At 46.7% G+C, this 13,287-nt stretch overlaps 1 protein-coding gene across 3 annotated transcripts in view; it reads left to right on the top strand.

Moving 5' to 3' along the window:
• The window catches only part of PTPN1 (protein tyrosine phosphatase non-receptor type 1), a 73,244-nt gene that overhangs the window by 52,325 nt on the left and 7,632 nt on the right, over nucleotides 1–13,287 (top strand). For all 3 annotated transcript variants that reach the window (XM_063633403.1, XM_055266786.2, XM_055266787.2), the window contains 3 exons: nucleotides 1,158–1,258; nucleotides 4,558–4,656; nucleotides 10,458–10,595. In XM_063633403.1, coding sequence (XP_063489473.1) covers nucleotides 1,158–1,258; nucleotides 4,558–4,656; nucleotides 10,458–10,595 — 338 coding nt within the window. The remainder of the gene's footprint in view (nucleotides 1–1,157; nucleotides 1,259–4,557; nucleotides 4,657–10,457; nucleotides 10,596–13,287) is intronic.

Raw genomic sequence — 13,287 nt, 5'->3', positions numbered from 1 at the left:
TAGCTCTGCTAACAGGATAAGGAAAGTGGCCCTCAGCTACTGCTTTTGTGACAGACAAATGATATAAGAAAAAAAAAAGTGGCTTTTTAATTTTAGTGACCTGGGGCAGAACTTCCAAATGAAAGTTTATTTCTAAAAACTAAAGGTACATTTAATATACTTTCAGTGTTAGGGTTTAAATTCTCTTTCAAATGTGTTTGTGATATGCTCTGAATTTTAAAAATTTAGAATCATTGAAGTTCATTATACTTGAACTTAAAAAAAAAGAAAACCTTGTATAAAGGTCAAGGTATGACTTCATGCTGCTGTGTACTTAGGTCATTTAATCTTCAAACCACTGGATAGAGGTCAGGTTGAAGTTCGATCTTAAATCCTACCTACTGTAGCTTATTGTACCAGCAACAGCTGTAGGGACTAGGTGGAATTCATGGTGGGTTTTGTTCCCTTTTAAAGGTTGAAGCCACCATGTTTTCTGCCCTCTAAAAGTTTATGTCAGCCAGGCATGGGTGGCTCACACTTGTAATCCCAGCACTTTGGGAGGCTGAGGTGGGTGGATCACTTGAGGCCAGGAGTTCGAGACCAGCCTGGCCAACATGGTGAAACCCCATCTCTACTAAAAATACAAAAATTAGGCGAGCATGGTGGCCTGCGCCTGTAATCCCAGCTACTCGAGAGGCTGAGGCAGGAGAAACGTTTGAATCCAGGAGATGGAGGCTGCAGTGGGCTGAGAACGTGCCGCTGCACTCCAGCCTGGGTGACAGAGTGAGACTCTTGACTCAAAAAAAAAAAAACGTTATGCATCGGAGAACAGATCCTTTGATGCTCTCCTCTGCCCTGGAAGGTTTTGGGGGAGAGTGATAAGTATCACAACAAGATATGACCTGAGAACAGATTTTCCAGATAGGACATGATCCATGTTTTAATATGGCTTACCGCTGTTGCTTCGTAGTGTGAAGCTTCAGACACTTCTGAAAACCCTTTCAGAAAATCTCAGTCGCCCCATACTGATGACTAATCTCTGCCAAAACAGAGCTTCAGCCAGTGTGAATGCCCCTAATGCCACCAACTCACCTTTGCTTTTCTGTAGGATGTGCACCTATATGTGTACACATTCAGCTTTTCCGGGATTAACCTCTGAGTTCTGGTTTGCCTTTCAGTTGACCATAGTCGGATTAAACTACATCAAGAAGATAACGACTATATCAATGCTAGTTTGATAAAAATGGAAGAAGCCCAAAGGAGTTACATTCTTACCCAGGTAAGCAGATTGTCTGAATTTTTTTTTTAATGTCAATTGAAGAGTTTGAGAGTGCTTGTTATCCACACCCCAAATAAAATCTGCCACATCCTTTAGAAGGTCAGAATTTCAGCATACCAAAAAGCAACAAGGAAGGGGGAAAAATCATCCTTCAAAGATTCAGTTTGGTTGTAACAAACACTAATCTTTTCTGGGAAGTGTAAGATGACGTTGCTGGAAATGAGAGCTTATAGAAAACAACATTAAAATGCCAGAGTTGCCTGTGTGGTCTGTTGGCTGAGACAGCAGAGCCATGGCTGGAGGGAGGGTCTGTACCTGTGTTGCTTCCAGAAGTATTTGTCGTAGAGCACTTGTGATGGCAAATCTAAGAACGTTAGCAGTAGACCAGGAATCTCTGTCCAGAGCCATTCAGAGTAGCTCAGCATGGTTCTCATTCTTTGGCCAGAAGAAAGGCATCATTAGATCATGTGAACAAGCATGAAAAATGACTTAAAATTTCTGTTGGCTTTTGGCATCTTTATGGAAACAAAATCTTGAAAGTGGTTTAATAATTGAGCCTCTTGTAAAACACTCAGTGGCATGTGACCAAAAGGGTATCTGGGAAAGAGGATAAAAAGAGTTTCTTTTTAATTAATCTTCTCAAGTCTTAACTTGTTACCTGTAAGTTGGTCTAAAAAGACTGGGTTTCTCATTTTGTTTTTCATCATAATTTTTGTTTTCTCATTCCATATCAGCTTTCAGTCTTGTATGGCTTTAGGCCATAGGGCGATTTTGAACATTGTAATTTTGCTTAATAATTTGGAAATTAAAATTCTGGGGAAGACAGAATGCTCTATGAAGAAAGGCTGCTTTGAGCAAGGAGCTAGGTCAGGGCATGTTCAACTGAGGCCTTTCTTCACTGCCTTTTTGTCTTGTCCCAGTTCCTCCCCATTTATGACTAAAATCAGCCTAGATGCTTCTCGTCATCTGGGATGTAGAGCACCAGCCCAGCTGTGTTCAGTCCTATGGGGCCATTGAGTAAGTTCTTGGTGCGTGGATACAGGGCAGGCCTTTACCAGGCCTTGAGCCCCTGGTCCTCCCAGCACCTCTGGGGTATTTAGGGGAGGCGGATAGGGGAGGGGGTTGATAAGGCAGGAGATGTCTTGGGATGAGGTTGAGGCAAAAGTGACTTCTTGAGGACTTTGCTTTTTGGAGAAGTCAAATTTCCTACTTCCTGATTTCAGCTATGGAGTCAGGAAACCCTTTAAATACCTGTTGTCGGATGTATCATGTCAAGTGTTGCATTAGCAAATGACCATGTACACTTGTGTTACTGTCCTGCCTACCCCGCATGCTAACGCTTCCTTGGGACATGAGAAGCTCTGTCTGGTTTGTGAGGTGGCACTGGGGATGTCGAGAAACTGTTTACACAGTTTCCCTTTGCCCTGGGAATTTACTAAAGGAGTCTTGGCAGCCTGACCCCAAAGCATCACCCCTGGACACTATGACTGAAACATTTCCCCAGTGCCCAAACCAAGAACACCCTTCCCATTTTTTTCAGTGTTGTTCATTATGTAATAATACAAGTCTCTCTTCTCATTTTTTAAAAGTCAGAAGTACAGAAGAGCAGAGAATAATGTCCAAGGGGCCCTCCTTCACCTCCCCCATACAGTGTCAGCTAAGTGTGGTGTGTGTCCTTGCAGATCTTAGGGGATTGTGATCCTTCAGACCATTCTAAACTGGGGTGGTGCTGGGAGTTAGGGAAGGCATGAAGGGAATAGTGGAGAGCTGCAGTGACTGGGGTCTTCATGCCAGGGTGGAGAATGCAAGGCCCAGGTGGCCAGCCATGTGCCACGGGATTTCTGGCTGCCAAGAGCTGTTTTTCTGTTCACTGGGGAGGGAAGAGTTAAATGTGGTCTGCTTTTCTCCGAGTCCCTTCAGCACAGGGAGTGCTGACTTGTCTTGTTCAGGTAGTAAGTTCAAGATGAGCTCAGGAAAGAAAGTGAGAGGACACTGAGGGCTAGCATGGTTGAGCCAAGTGTGATGGGACTTAAAGGGAGAAGATTTAAAGAATAAGGAGTTTATGGGCTGGGGACAGTGGCTTACGCCTGTAATCCCAGCACTTTGGGAGGCTGAGGCAGGTGGATCACTTGGGTCAGGAGTTCCAGGCCAGCCTGGCCAACATGGTGAAACCCCATCTCTACTAAAAATACAGAAATTAGCCGGGTGTGGTGGTGTACGCCTGTAACCCCAGCTACTTGGGAGGCTGAGACAGGAGAATCGCTTGAACCCGGGAGGTAGAGGTTGCAGTGAGCCAGGATTGCGCCACTGCACTCCAGCCTGGGTAATGGAGCGAGACTCTGTCTCAAAAAAAATAAAAAAAAAATAAAGAGCTTAGGTGAAAATAGATGAGAATGGAAACCATGAGAAGAAGTGATGCTGGCCAAGAACATGACAGGTTCTGATGTGGAGGTGATAGGCAATGTCTCTTCCAGCCACTGCTAATAATTGAGACAAACTCAAGGCATTCGTACCCTGTGTCCAGTAAATATCTGTGCCCATTGCCAAGTGAGCTGGAGTGAAATGGGCCAGCTGCTCAGCAGACATCCTCATGCCCCAGTGACTCTGTTCCCCTTGCACCACCTCAATGACCATTTGTGTTTCTACATCTCCTAAGTTTGTTGGGCCAAGGATGGAGGCTGTCTGCCATCAGGGTCCTCATTGCTGATGGGAGGAATAGTTGCTGACGTTTCATTGGGTGTTTGCTGTATTCTAGGGACTGTGCTAAGTACTTTATGTAAATGAATGTACTTCATTTTCACAGCTCTATGAATAAAGACTATTATTAGTCAAGTAAGCAATGGGGAAACTGGGGCAGGGAGCGATGAAGTGACTTGCCCAAGGTCACAAGATGATGTGATTGGAACCAAGAGAAGTGTTGTGATTGGTCACGCCCCCACACTGCCTCCACCTGCACCAAGGAATTTTGTCCCATAGCCCAAGGGCCTTGGGGACGAATCTCAGTGGAGGCCCTTAGCGGGTCTGCCTGAGCCAGAAAGCAGAATCGGCATTTTTCTGTCCTTGGTTGGCCCAGACCTGAACTGAGATGCGGAAATGGCCTTTCGCTGCCTGGTAGAAAATGGAGCTGCAGTTACTGACCACCAGGCAGAGAGAGGTGGGTCCCTGTCCCAGCCTCAGCCACCACTCTGCCTAAGCTGTGGGGACTGAGGGCGCTGTCGTTAGCTGACTGCAGAAGGTGAGCACACGCTGTAGCATGTTATGTTTCAGATGTCACGTGTTGTGTTATTGTGCCTTTGCAGGGCCCTTTGCCTAACACATGTGGTCACTTTTGGGAGATGGTGTGGGAGCAGAAAAGCAGGGGTGTCGTCATGCTCAACAGAGTGATGGAGAAAGGTTCGGTAAGTCTCGGATTCATTTGCTGTGTATGTGATCATGCATACTACTCCATATAGTTACCATTTTCGTCCAGATTTTTAAATTATTTTTCTTGCTTTTGTATTTCCTTTACATAGTATTTTTATTTAAAAAAATTAAAACAGCAGCATATAAATGCATGTTGGCTGTCAACCAGTTAATGAAGTGAATAAAAGGGAGGAGGTGGAAGAACTGCACGGACCTCTTCACCCACGCCTTCTCCAGTGTGGTGCATGTGGCGCTCCACCCACCTGTGCTGCCTGTACGGCTCTCGTCACAGTGTGGAGTTGTGTGTGGAGTTACGGAGACCTGCTTTTATCTTGAAAAGCAAGTTCTTAGTGCATCTTCCTGGTGTCAGATTTTTTGGCTGGTGAGAGTGTGGCTACCTCTGCGGAGCTGTGGGAGCGGCTGACTAGATGAGATTTGCCTCCATTCAATACCCAGACGCTTGCCCTGCCACACCTCTTCGGAGTGAGCATTGACTTCAGGATGTGTGTCATTGTAAGTTCTTGCAACTTCTCAAACGCCCCTTGGGCTAGTGTGTGGCTGCACAGTGTCCATTTGTGCAGGCCACCACTCCTCTTGCATCTGGGTCTAGCCACCTCTCCTTCTTGACTCGCCACAGTTCATTTTGTACCATGCTTCCATAATGAGCTTTCTCAAATCCAAGTCTCACCACAGTTCTTCCCAGCTGAAAACCCTTGTGCGGTTCCCTTTGCCTCACAGGATAATACGTGGTGTGGCTTACGGAACCCTGCAGGTCTGGCCCTAGGCCCCTGGACACAGACCTCTCACCACTCTTGGAACTTTAGCCAGGACAAACTTTTCTGTTTTTAGTTTCTTACCATGTTCTCTGGGCCGAGGAGTCCCAGTGCCCACGCCCATCCCACTTGCAGGCACCCCTGGATGGCTGCCTCCAGCTCCCCAACTGCCTGTACTCTCCCCTGTCCTCTTCACTCTGTTGGAATAGCTGAGAATAGCCGATTTCTGGGCAGCTGGTCTCCTCTGTAGACTGTCTGTGTAGACTGTCCTGTGTATACTGTCCGTGTAGACTGTCTCTGTAGACCGTATTGTGTATACTGTCCGTGTAGACTGTCTCTGTAGACCGTATTATATAGACTGTCCTGTGTAGACTGTCTCTGTAGACCGTCCTGTGTAGACCATCTGCCTATGCAGGCACAGGCCAGCGTTCAGCAGGGCCACAGGCTCCTCGGCCTCCCTGCCCTCGCTGCTCCTCAACACTGCCAGCCCTGCTGCAGTGTCCAGGAGGAGACGGGCTGAGGATCGTAGAGACCAGTAGGAGCGTGTGGCCCAGGAGCAGGGAACTGGGTGTCCCTGGGCCTTGCCAGGTCCAGGCCCAGCTAGGACACGGCTCTCACGGCTGTCCTGGTTGCCTCCGGCCACAGAAGAACGTGAGGGCTCCAGAGAGGCCACCTTTCCAAAAAAAGCACGGTCACGGCCCTAGAGTGTAAAAAATCCAAGTGTTAAGAAGGAACACATCAAAGGAAACTTCAGCAGTGAAAACTTGAAGCATTAACCACAAAGCCTCTGCCTCCACCACACACAAAGAAACGGCTTTAGTTACTCGCAGAAAGTCTTCCTCTTAGGACAGCACATGTTTAAAATCATAGGGGTTTGTTTTGTTTTGTTTTGGGGTTGGGGTTTTTGAGGGGTTTTTTTTGCCCTTGCCTACTTTTTTAAAAAATGAAAGTATTTATTTGCCCAACAGTAACAGATAGAGAGCTCGCCTAATATATCTTGTCTTAGAAAATAACTTTTTCAGTGAAAGGTGGTTTTTAAATTTTTTCTTCCCTCCTTAGTAGCTTGATTAGTAAAATGTGAAGTTACAAATGTGAAGAAAACCCCCACCCTTCACCACTCGTCAGCAATTTTGAGTAAAGAAAGCATCAGGTTCTCACAGCACACACTGTCTTCGAGGGAAGGGGAAGCCTGGCAGCCTGTGGAAGCCTTCAGCATAGCTCCATCTGCAGGCCTCTGACCCTCAGCACTATTGACATTTGGGCTGGATCGTTCTCTGCTAGGGATCCAGGCGGGGAGTGGCTGTGCTGGGCATTGTAGGATGTTTAGCAGCATCTCTGGCCTCTACCCACCAGATGCCAGTAGCACCCCCTCCCCAGATGTGGCAGTCAGATGTGTTTCTGTCTAGACTCCAGACTTCGTCCAATGTGCCCTGGTAGGCCAAATTGCCCCCGGTTGAGAACCACTGCTCTAGATGGTATTGAAGGTTGGGAATTTTAAATCAAGACATTTATTCAGAAATTACCAGATATAGTAGCATTTGCTTTTTATTTCTTTGTTGCTAAGTGTTTGGTAAAACCTCTTTGTTGTGAGCGCAAGGTTTGCTTTAGCAGTTGTAGTCATATTACAGCAAGGAGAGGTGTCCAGCGCTGTAGTTATGTGTTTGAGCAGTGTCCAGTGCAGTAGTTATGTGTTCCAGCCTCACCAGGCCCTGTGCTTCATTGTTTCCCACTCAAGACTGACCACAAATGGTCCACAGATCCACTGTGACAACCTTTCCCTTTGGGTTACTGTGGTGGCATCGAAAACATGGCTGGTTGGCTTTGCTGTAGTTTACTGTGATAACTGTGCCAGCAGTCCCTGCTTTCCTTTGTTAAGTATCCCATTCCACTTGAGGATTACTTGGACATGCAGATTGGCATGAAAAGCAATGTATGGTTTGAGATTGTTAAAGTTTCTTTGGGATAAACATTTTCAATTCTGTATCAGCATTATCCCTCCCAGAGGGCTGGCTGGGAAAAATCATGAGAAGTTACAGTATCTTATTTGCTCAGCTAATCTAATTATAAATGATCCACACAGCTTGTGGTAAAACCAGCTTTTGGGGAGTTTTCATTTAATGCATACTTGTCTTCTGATTTCCTTCCTTCACCAAATAGTGTAGGATGCTCCCTCTTATTTTTGGCAAACATGCCTGTTATCTTTGGGGACCCTGGGCTTCCTGGAAACCAGTTATGCAGAAGATGATTGTGTGTGTTAGACTGGGGTCATCCAGATGGCTAGAGTTCTCACTGGTTCTGTTTAAGGATTGACTTTAGACACGTCAGTGTAGGCTGCACCATGGCGTAAGGGTTGGGATTGTTGTTTAGAAGGGGGAAGTAAGCAAGGTGAGTTTAATTGGCCGTTGCAGAATCTCACCTGTATCTCCCTCCTGAAATCCTCACTAAAGCTGCCGTTTGCTTTCAGGTGCTTTCATGCACAAGACACTGCATTTTGTATCACAGGGTCCGTATAATTTCATTTTTCTCTCATACTTAGTTCTCTGTGTTAAGAATTACTTAGTTCTCTGTTTTAATAATTTTTGGCGAAACCAAATAACCTGTCACAGGGTTACTGTAGATGTCTTTCATAGGTTTTCTAAACACCACCTGCCCACTTGTTTGGGAAGGCCCCAAGGATTCTTTAATATCTGCCTTCATGGTGGAAACAGCAACTACGAGAGATGCCAGCATGTTGGCACCGCCATGTTCCTCTGGTGCCAACCCAAGATAGGACTCAATTTGAGGCCTGGTGAAGGACTATGTTCTAATAAAAATCCATCTACTTTTCATGGCCGTATATATCGATGTAATAGGGTAACTGGAAATGTGATCTTGTGCCTTTTAAAAATTTTGTGTGTTTAAAACAAAAATTTCTATTGGCAATGACAGAGCATAGCTTGTTGCTGTAGACACCTGAGAGTCCTTAAAAATAAATATTGGGTGATTGACAGTTATATGACAGAATTCCTCACTGGTACAGTTCCAAAGTCTGTCTTTACCCAGATTACAGAGGGTTATTAGGCATTAGGTTTGGTTTTGAAAGTGAGTGCTTGCTGTCTGGAGGTGAGATTTAAGACTCTCTGCCCTGCTTATGAGATGAGGAACAGTGGCCTCTTCCTCCTGCATTTCTGTTCTTTGCTTCCTTCTCTGTCTGCTCACTCTGTCAGATCAGTCTCTTGTTTCTGGGGTCTTGAGGCATTATAAGATCTAGTTGTTAGAAGTGTGGGATTTAATTCATCTTTTCAGAATTCTTCTAAGTTCTTGCTTTTAGCTGCCACACCCACTTTGGCTAAGTGGGGGTCTTGCCATGTAATTAGCGCCTCCATGCTGAGTGGCAGAATTGCTTCAATGGTGACAGATTTTCCCCATTCAAGAGTTCACTTTTGGCAACTCATCATTGATCCAGGAAGGTGACATGGATGAAACTGGCTAAGACTTCAGACAGGCCTGTGTCCAGACTCTTGAGAAAGCTCTGTTGGCTTCTGGTCTGGCACTGTGAAGTTTGTGTGATGCTGGCATCACAACCTGGTGTTTCTTAATTTGTTTCTCCCACATTTTGCTTTGGTTTTGTCTTTTGGGCAGCTTCCAGCTTCAGTAGAGCAGGACCAATAGGCATTTGTGGTTCTATATTCACCCTCCTCACGTGCTTCCTGGCTCCTCACTGCCCCCAGATGATGCCACAGGTCCCTGGGCCTGCTGCCAGTCGGCTGTGATCTGGGCCTCTGCTGGCCCCTTCTCCCGCTGCTCTTTTCAGCCTCTTATTTGCAGTCACTGCCTAGGAAATCCTAGTCATCCTTCAAAACCTGCCTCTTGCTCAGAGCTTTCTCTGATCTCTCTTTCCTGTAACCTTGGCTGACCTGAAACATTTCCCTCTTCTGAATTCCTGCTGCATGTCCGTAGCATTTCCCCCTCAGCCCTCCCTCATAGTCCACCTTGTCACTGCTGGGCACAGCAATGTCTCCTGACAGACAGCTGGCCCTGAAGTGGTTCCCTTCACCCACACCATCCTTTCCCCAGAGGAGGTATTGAGTGGGTCAGTGCACGTGAACTGCAAGTGTCATTTGCCAAAGAGCTGTTGACACACGCTGACATTTCTTTTGCTGAAAATCGTAAGGGCTTTGAGCTTCCCTCTGTCCAGGCACATGGTCAGGCTGACCCGGTAGCTCTGCCCCTGCTGACCTGCCATTTTTGTCCACAACAGTTATCCATGAGCAGAAACATTTGCGTAACTGAGGCAGAAACTTAGTTCAAGTAAAATGTCACTAAATTCGAGTCAGTTTTTGTCTTAGACCCTAAATGAAACCAAATTTTCATAAATTTGCTTGTTTTAAAGAAAAATTTAATGAGCTACATTTAAATCGAGAACATCCGATAGTGTCTGAGATTATCAAAATAGAACATCAAAAGTATTTTTCTGAATGAACTGAACCAAACCAGAATGAAAGGGCAAGCCCTGGGGAGCCCGTCTCCAAGCCTTCTCCGAAAGGGAGTCTGCATTTGGTGACAACTGTTCAGCCTCTCCAAAGGGCCTCACCTGCTGTCTCTCCCAGTTTTATTTTTAATTGCCTGTGAGTTTTCTGTGCAGGGTAAGGCACCTACATTCTATGCCAGCAGCCTGATCAGGTTCTGGGTAATGTTTGAAATGGCTACATAGAGGAGTTTCAAAGCCTTTTGTTCAATCTGGCTTCACTTTGTAGACGGTGAGAAAGCGTCAGAGCCCTGCAGGACCCTGTTGCCGTGTTTGACCGGGGAGCTGATGGGTTTGGAAGTCTGAGCCCTGTCTGCACAACCTGCCCCGGTCAGCAGCTTCGTGCCCCCACCCGCATCTCCCCATGAGGCAGGCATCTGTGCTGACCATGGCTTCCATGTTCAGAAACCCCCAGGCCTTTGGGTTATCATGAAGCTTGTGGGATGTGCTCCAAGCCTCCTGCCATAGAAAAACTGTCATATTGCTCACAATAATTCACTGTTATTTTTTCCCCCAGTTAAAATGCGCACAGTACTGGCCACAAAAAGAAGAAAAAGAGATGATCTTTGAAGACACAAATTTGAAATTAACATTGATCTCTGAAGATATCAAGTCATATTATACAGTGCGACAGCTAGAATTGGAAAACCTTACAGTGAGTATGGCACACACTTCAGCACTTCAGGCGGCTACTGGTTCAGATGCCTCTTCCTTTATCCCTTGGGTGATATTACCAAATGCCAGTGTTTCTGGCTTTTGTGTACCCCCAGCAAGATGTGGTTTTGGCACTGTGGTGAGCGGAGCTTACTTGTGTACCTACCAAGTGCCCAGGGGGAGGGTGGAGGCCACAGTGCTCTCTCTGACCTTTAACAACAGTTAACACTGGTTCTTAGGGAAAGGAGAGTTTCTTACCCAAAAGACTAGTTCCTGCTTGTGCAGCTGCAGAGGGACTGGAGCGGCAGCCTGCAAGTCCCAGTGAAGCATGCTGCCTTCTTTGTGGTCCTCAGTCTTTTGAGTCTGAAGAGAGGGAAGAAGGGGTCTAGGGGCTCACTCCAGTTTCATAGCTAGTGAAAGTTTTCTGGGCCAGGTCTTGGGTTTATTTGTTGTGGGAAGAGTTTATAACACCAGCTACTTGCTTGGTAAAAGTTGATCTTGGAACATGGCAAGGCATTGTGGCAAGCAGCACTGCTGCTGAACGCTCTGCTCCTGGGGCTTCGGAATAATTCTCCTGGATCCGTAACTTGGGGGTGTTCATGTCATTCTGGGGAACAGTGGAGGGAGTGCGCGGCAGCACCTGGGGGCACCAATGAAGAGTGGCCAGCCACCAACCTCTAGAACCTAACTGGGGTCGAATCCTGGCTCCACCTTACCAGCTCGTCACAGTGTCTGTTTCCTCTTCTGTCAAACTCGGGTTTTGCGAGAGTTCTGGGAGGTCCTATATGGGAAGGGTTAGCAGGTACCGTGGGTGTGTAGCACGGGCTTTATCTGAAGGGAAGGTGGAGCCGTAGGGAGACCATGTGGAGTGGGGCTCCAGGGCTGTGGGAGGGGAGGGATCTGCTTCTGGGTGACCCCATGCCTCCCCTTCTCAAGTACTACTTTTTAATCATCATGGCTCCTGCCATTCATTTCATAGTTGATGTAAGCCAGGTGCGGTGGCTCACGTCTTGAATCCCAGCACTTGGGGAGGCTGAGGCCAGGAGGATCACTCGAGGCCAGGAGTTCAAGACCAGCTTGGGCAACATAGCGAGACCCCCGTCTCTACAAAAAAGCAAAAACAATTAGCCAGACATCGTGGTGCTCCCCTATAGTCCAGCTACTTAGGAGGCTGAGGCAGGAGGATTGCTGGTACCCAGGAGTTCAAGGCTGCAGTGAGCTATGCTTGCACCACTGCACTCCAGCCTGGGTGACAGAGCAAGACCCTGTCTCAAAAACAAATAAATAAAAAAAATAGTAGAAGTAAGATCTAGAATGTAGCACAGGTTACCAGGACGTAGGGAAGGGGTTCGGGCTGCCTGGCTCCTGAGGATGGTAGCAGTGCAGCTGCTGCGAGTGCTTTCTGCCCTCTGGTGGTGACCGCACCGGAGTCACCAGCCCTGCTATAGCCCTGATGGGGCAGAGGGGCTCCGAGTACGGTGGATGGAGGTGCTTTCTGGAAGATTCTCAGGAGTAACATGGGCAATGTGTTGGAATGTGCTAGAGGATTTATGCAGTAGCCTTTTAAAAGAATGCTTTTTAGCATTTGCAAGCCTGACATTAAGAGTGACTTCTGGGAAACTCTTTGCATGTTGAGGGAAACTGAATTTCAACAGAGCAGAAGAGCTGTGCGCTTTTTGTTTGGCAGAGTGAATACAGCCAGCTCAGAGGTTTTGATGTTAGGATCTGTTTGCTCCAACAGACTTTGTTTTTAAAAGGCTTTCTCAGCCATGGCTGTCTGTTCTAGCACAAGGCTGGAATGAATTCCTTGTGAAAGAGGTGAGCAGGTGTGAGGGAGGGTGTCAGTGGGCAGTAACCCAAACCTTCAAGGATTAAAAGAAAACTTGCGTTTGGCATGCTTGCTTCTTACTCAGTTTTAAAATACATTTTAACGGCCGGGCACAGTGGCTAACACCTGTAATTCCAGCACTTTGGGAGGCCGAGGCGGGCGGATCACGAGGTCAGGAGATCGAGACCACGGTGAAACCCCGTCTCTACTAAAAATACAAAAAAATTAGCCGGGCGTAGTGGCGGGCGCCTGTAGTCCCAGCTACTCGGAGAGGCTAAGGCAGGAGAATGGCGTGAACTCAGGAGGAGGAGCTTGCAGTGAGCCGAGATTGCGCCACTGCACTCCAGCCTGGGCGACAGAGCAAGACTCCATCTCAAAAAAAAAAAAAAAAAAAAATTAGCCGGGCGTGATGGTGGGCACCTGTAATCCCAGCTACTCCCAGCTATTACAGGTGGCAGGCACCTGTAATCCCAGGCGTGGTGGAGGCTGAGGCAGAGAATTGCTTGAACCCAGGAGGCGGAGTTTGCATTGAGCTAAGATCATGCCACTGCATTCCAGCCTGGGCAACAGAGTGAGACTGTGTCTCAAAATAATAATAATAATTTTTAAAAAATACATTTTAAGTCCTTTTCTTCTCCACCTGCCCCCACCCCCCAAATAGAAGAGGTATTTCTTCTTCTTTAATGTCATTAAGGTTATATGGATACCATTTTCTAGAGAGGAAAGAATGATGGAATTGCCTAGTGTATTCTTGGAATTATCCTAACATACACAAATTTCTCCTTGTTCTGTGCAAGATACTGTATTTAATATTTAATAAACACTGAATATTATTTACTAGTGTATTTAATGGCTGAGGCAGGGT

This window comes from Symphalangus syndactylus, chromosome 24 (genome assembly GCF_028878055.3).
Source record: "Symphalangus syndactylus isolate Jambi chromosome 24, NHGRI_mSymSyn1-v2.1_pri, whole genome shotgun sequence".
NCBI classification, from domain to species: Eukaryota; Metazoa; Chordata; class Mammalia; order Primates; family Hylobatidae; genus Symphalangus; species Symphalangus syndactylus.
Note: the sequence above shows the minus strand (reverse complement) of the source record. Positions and strands in the feature narration are given on the sequence as shown.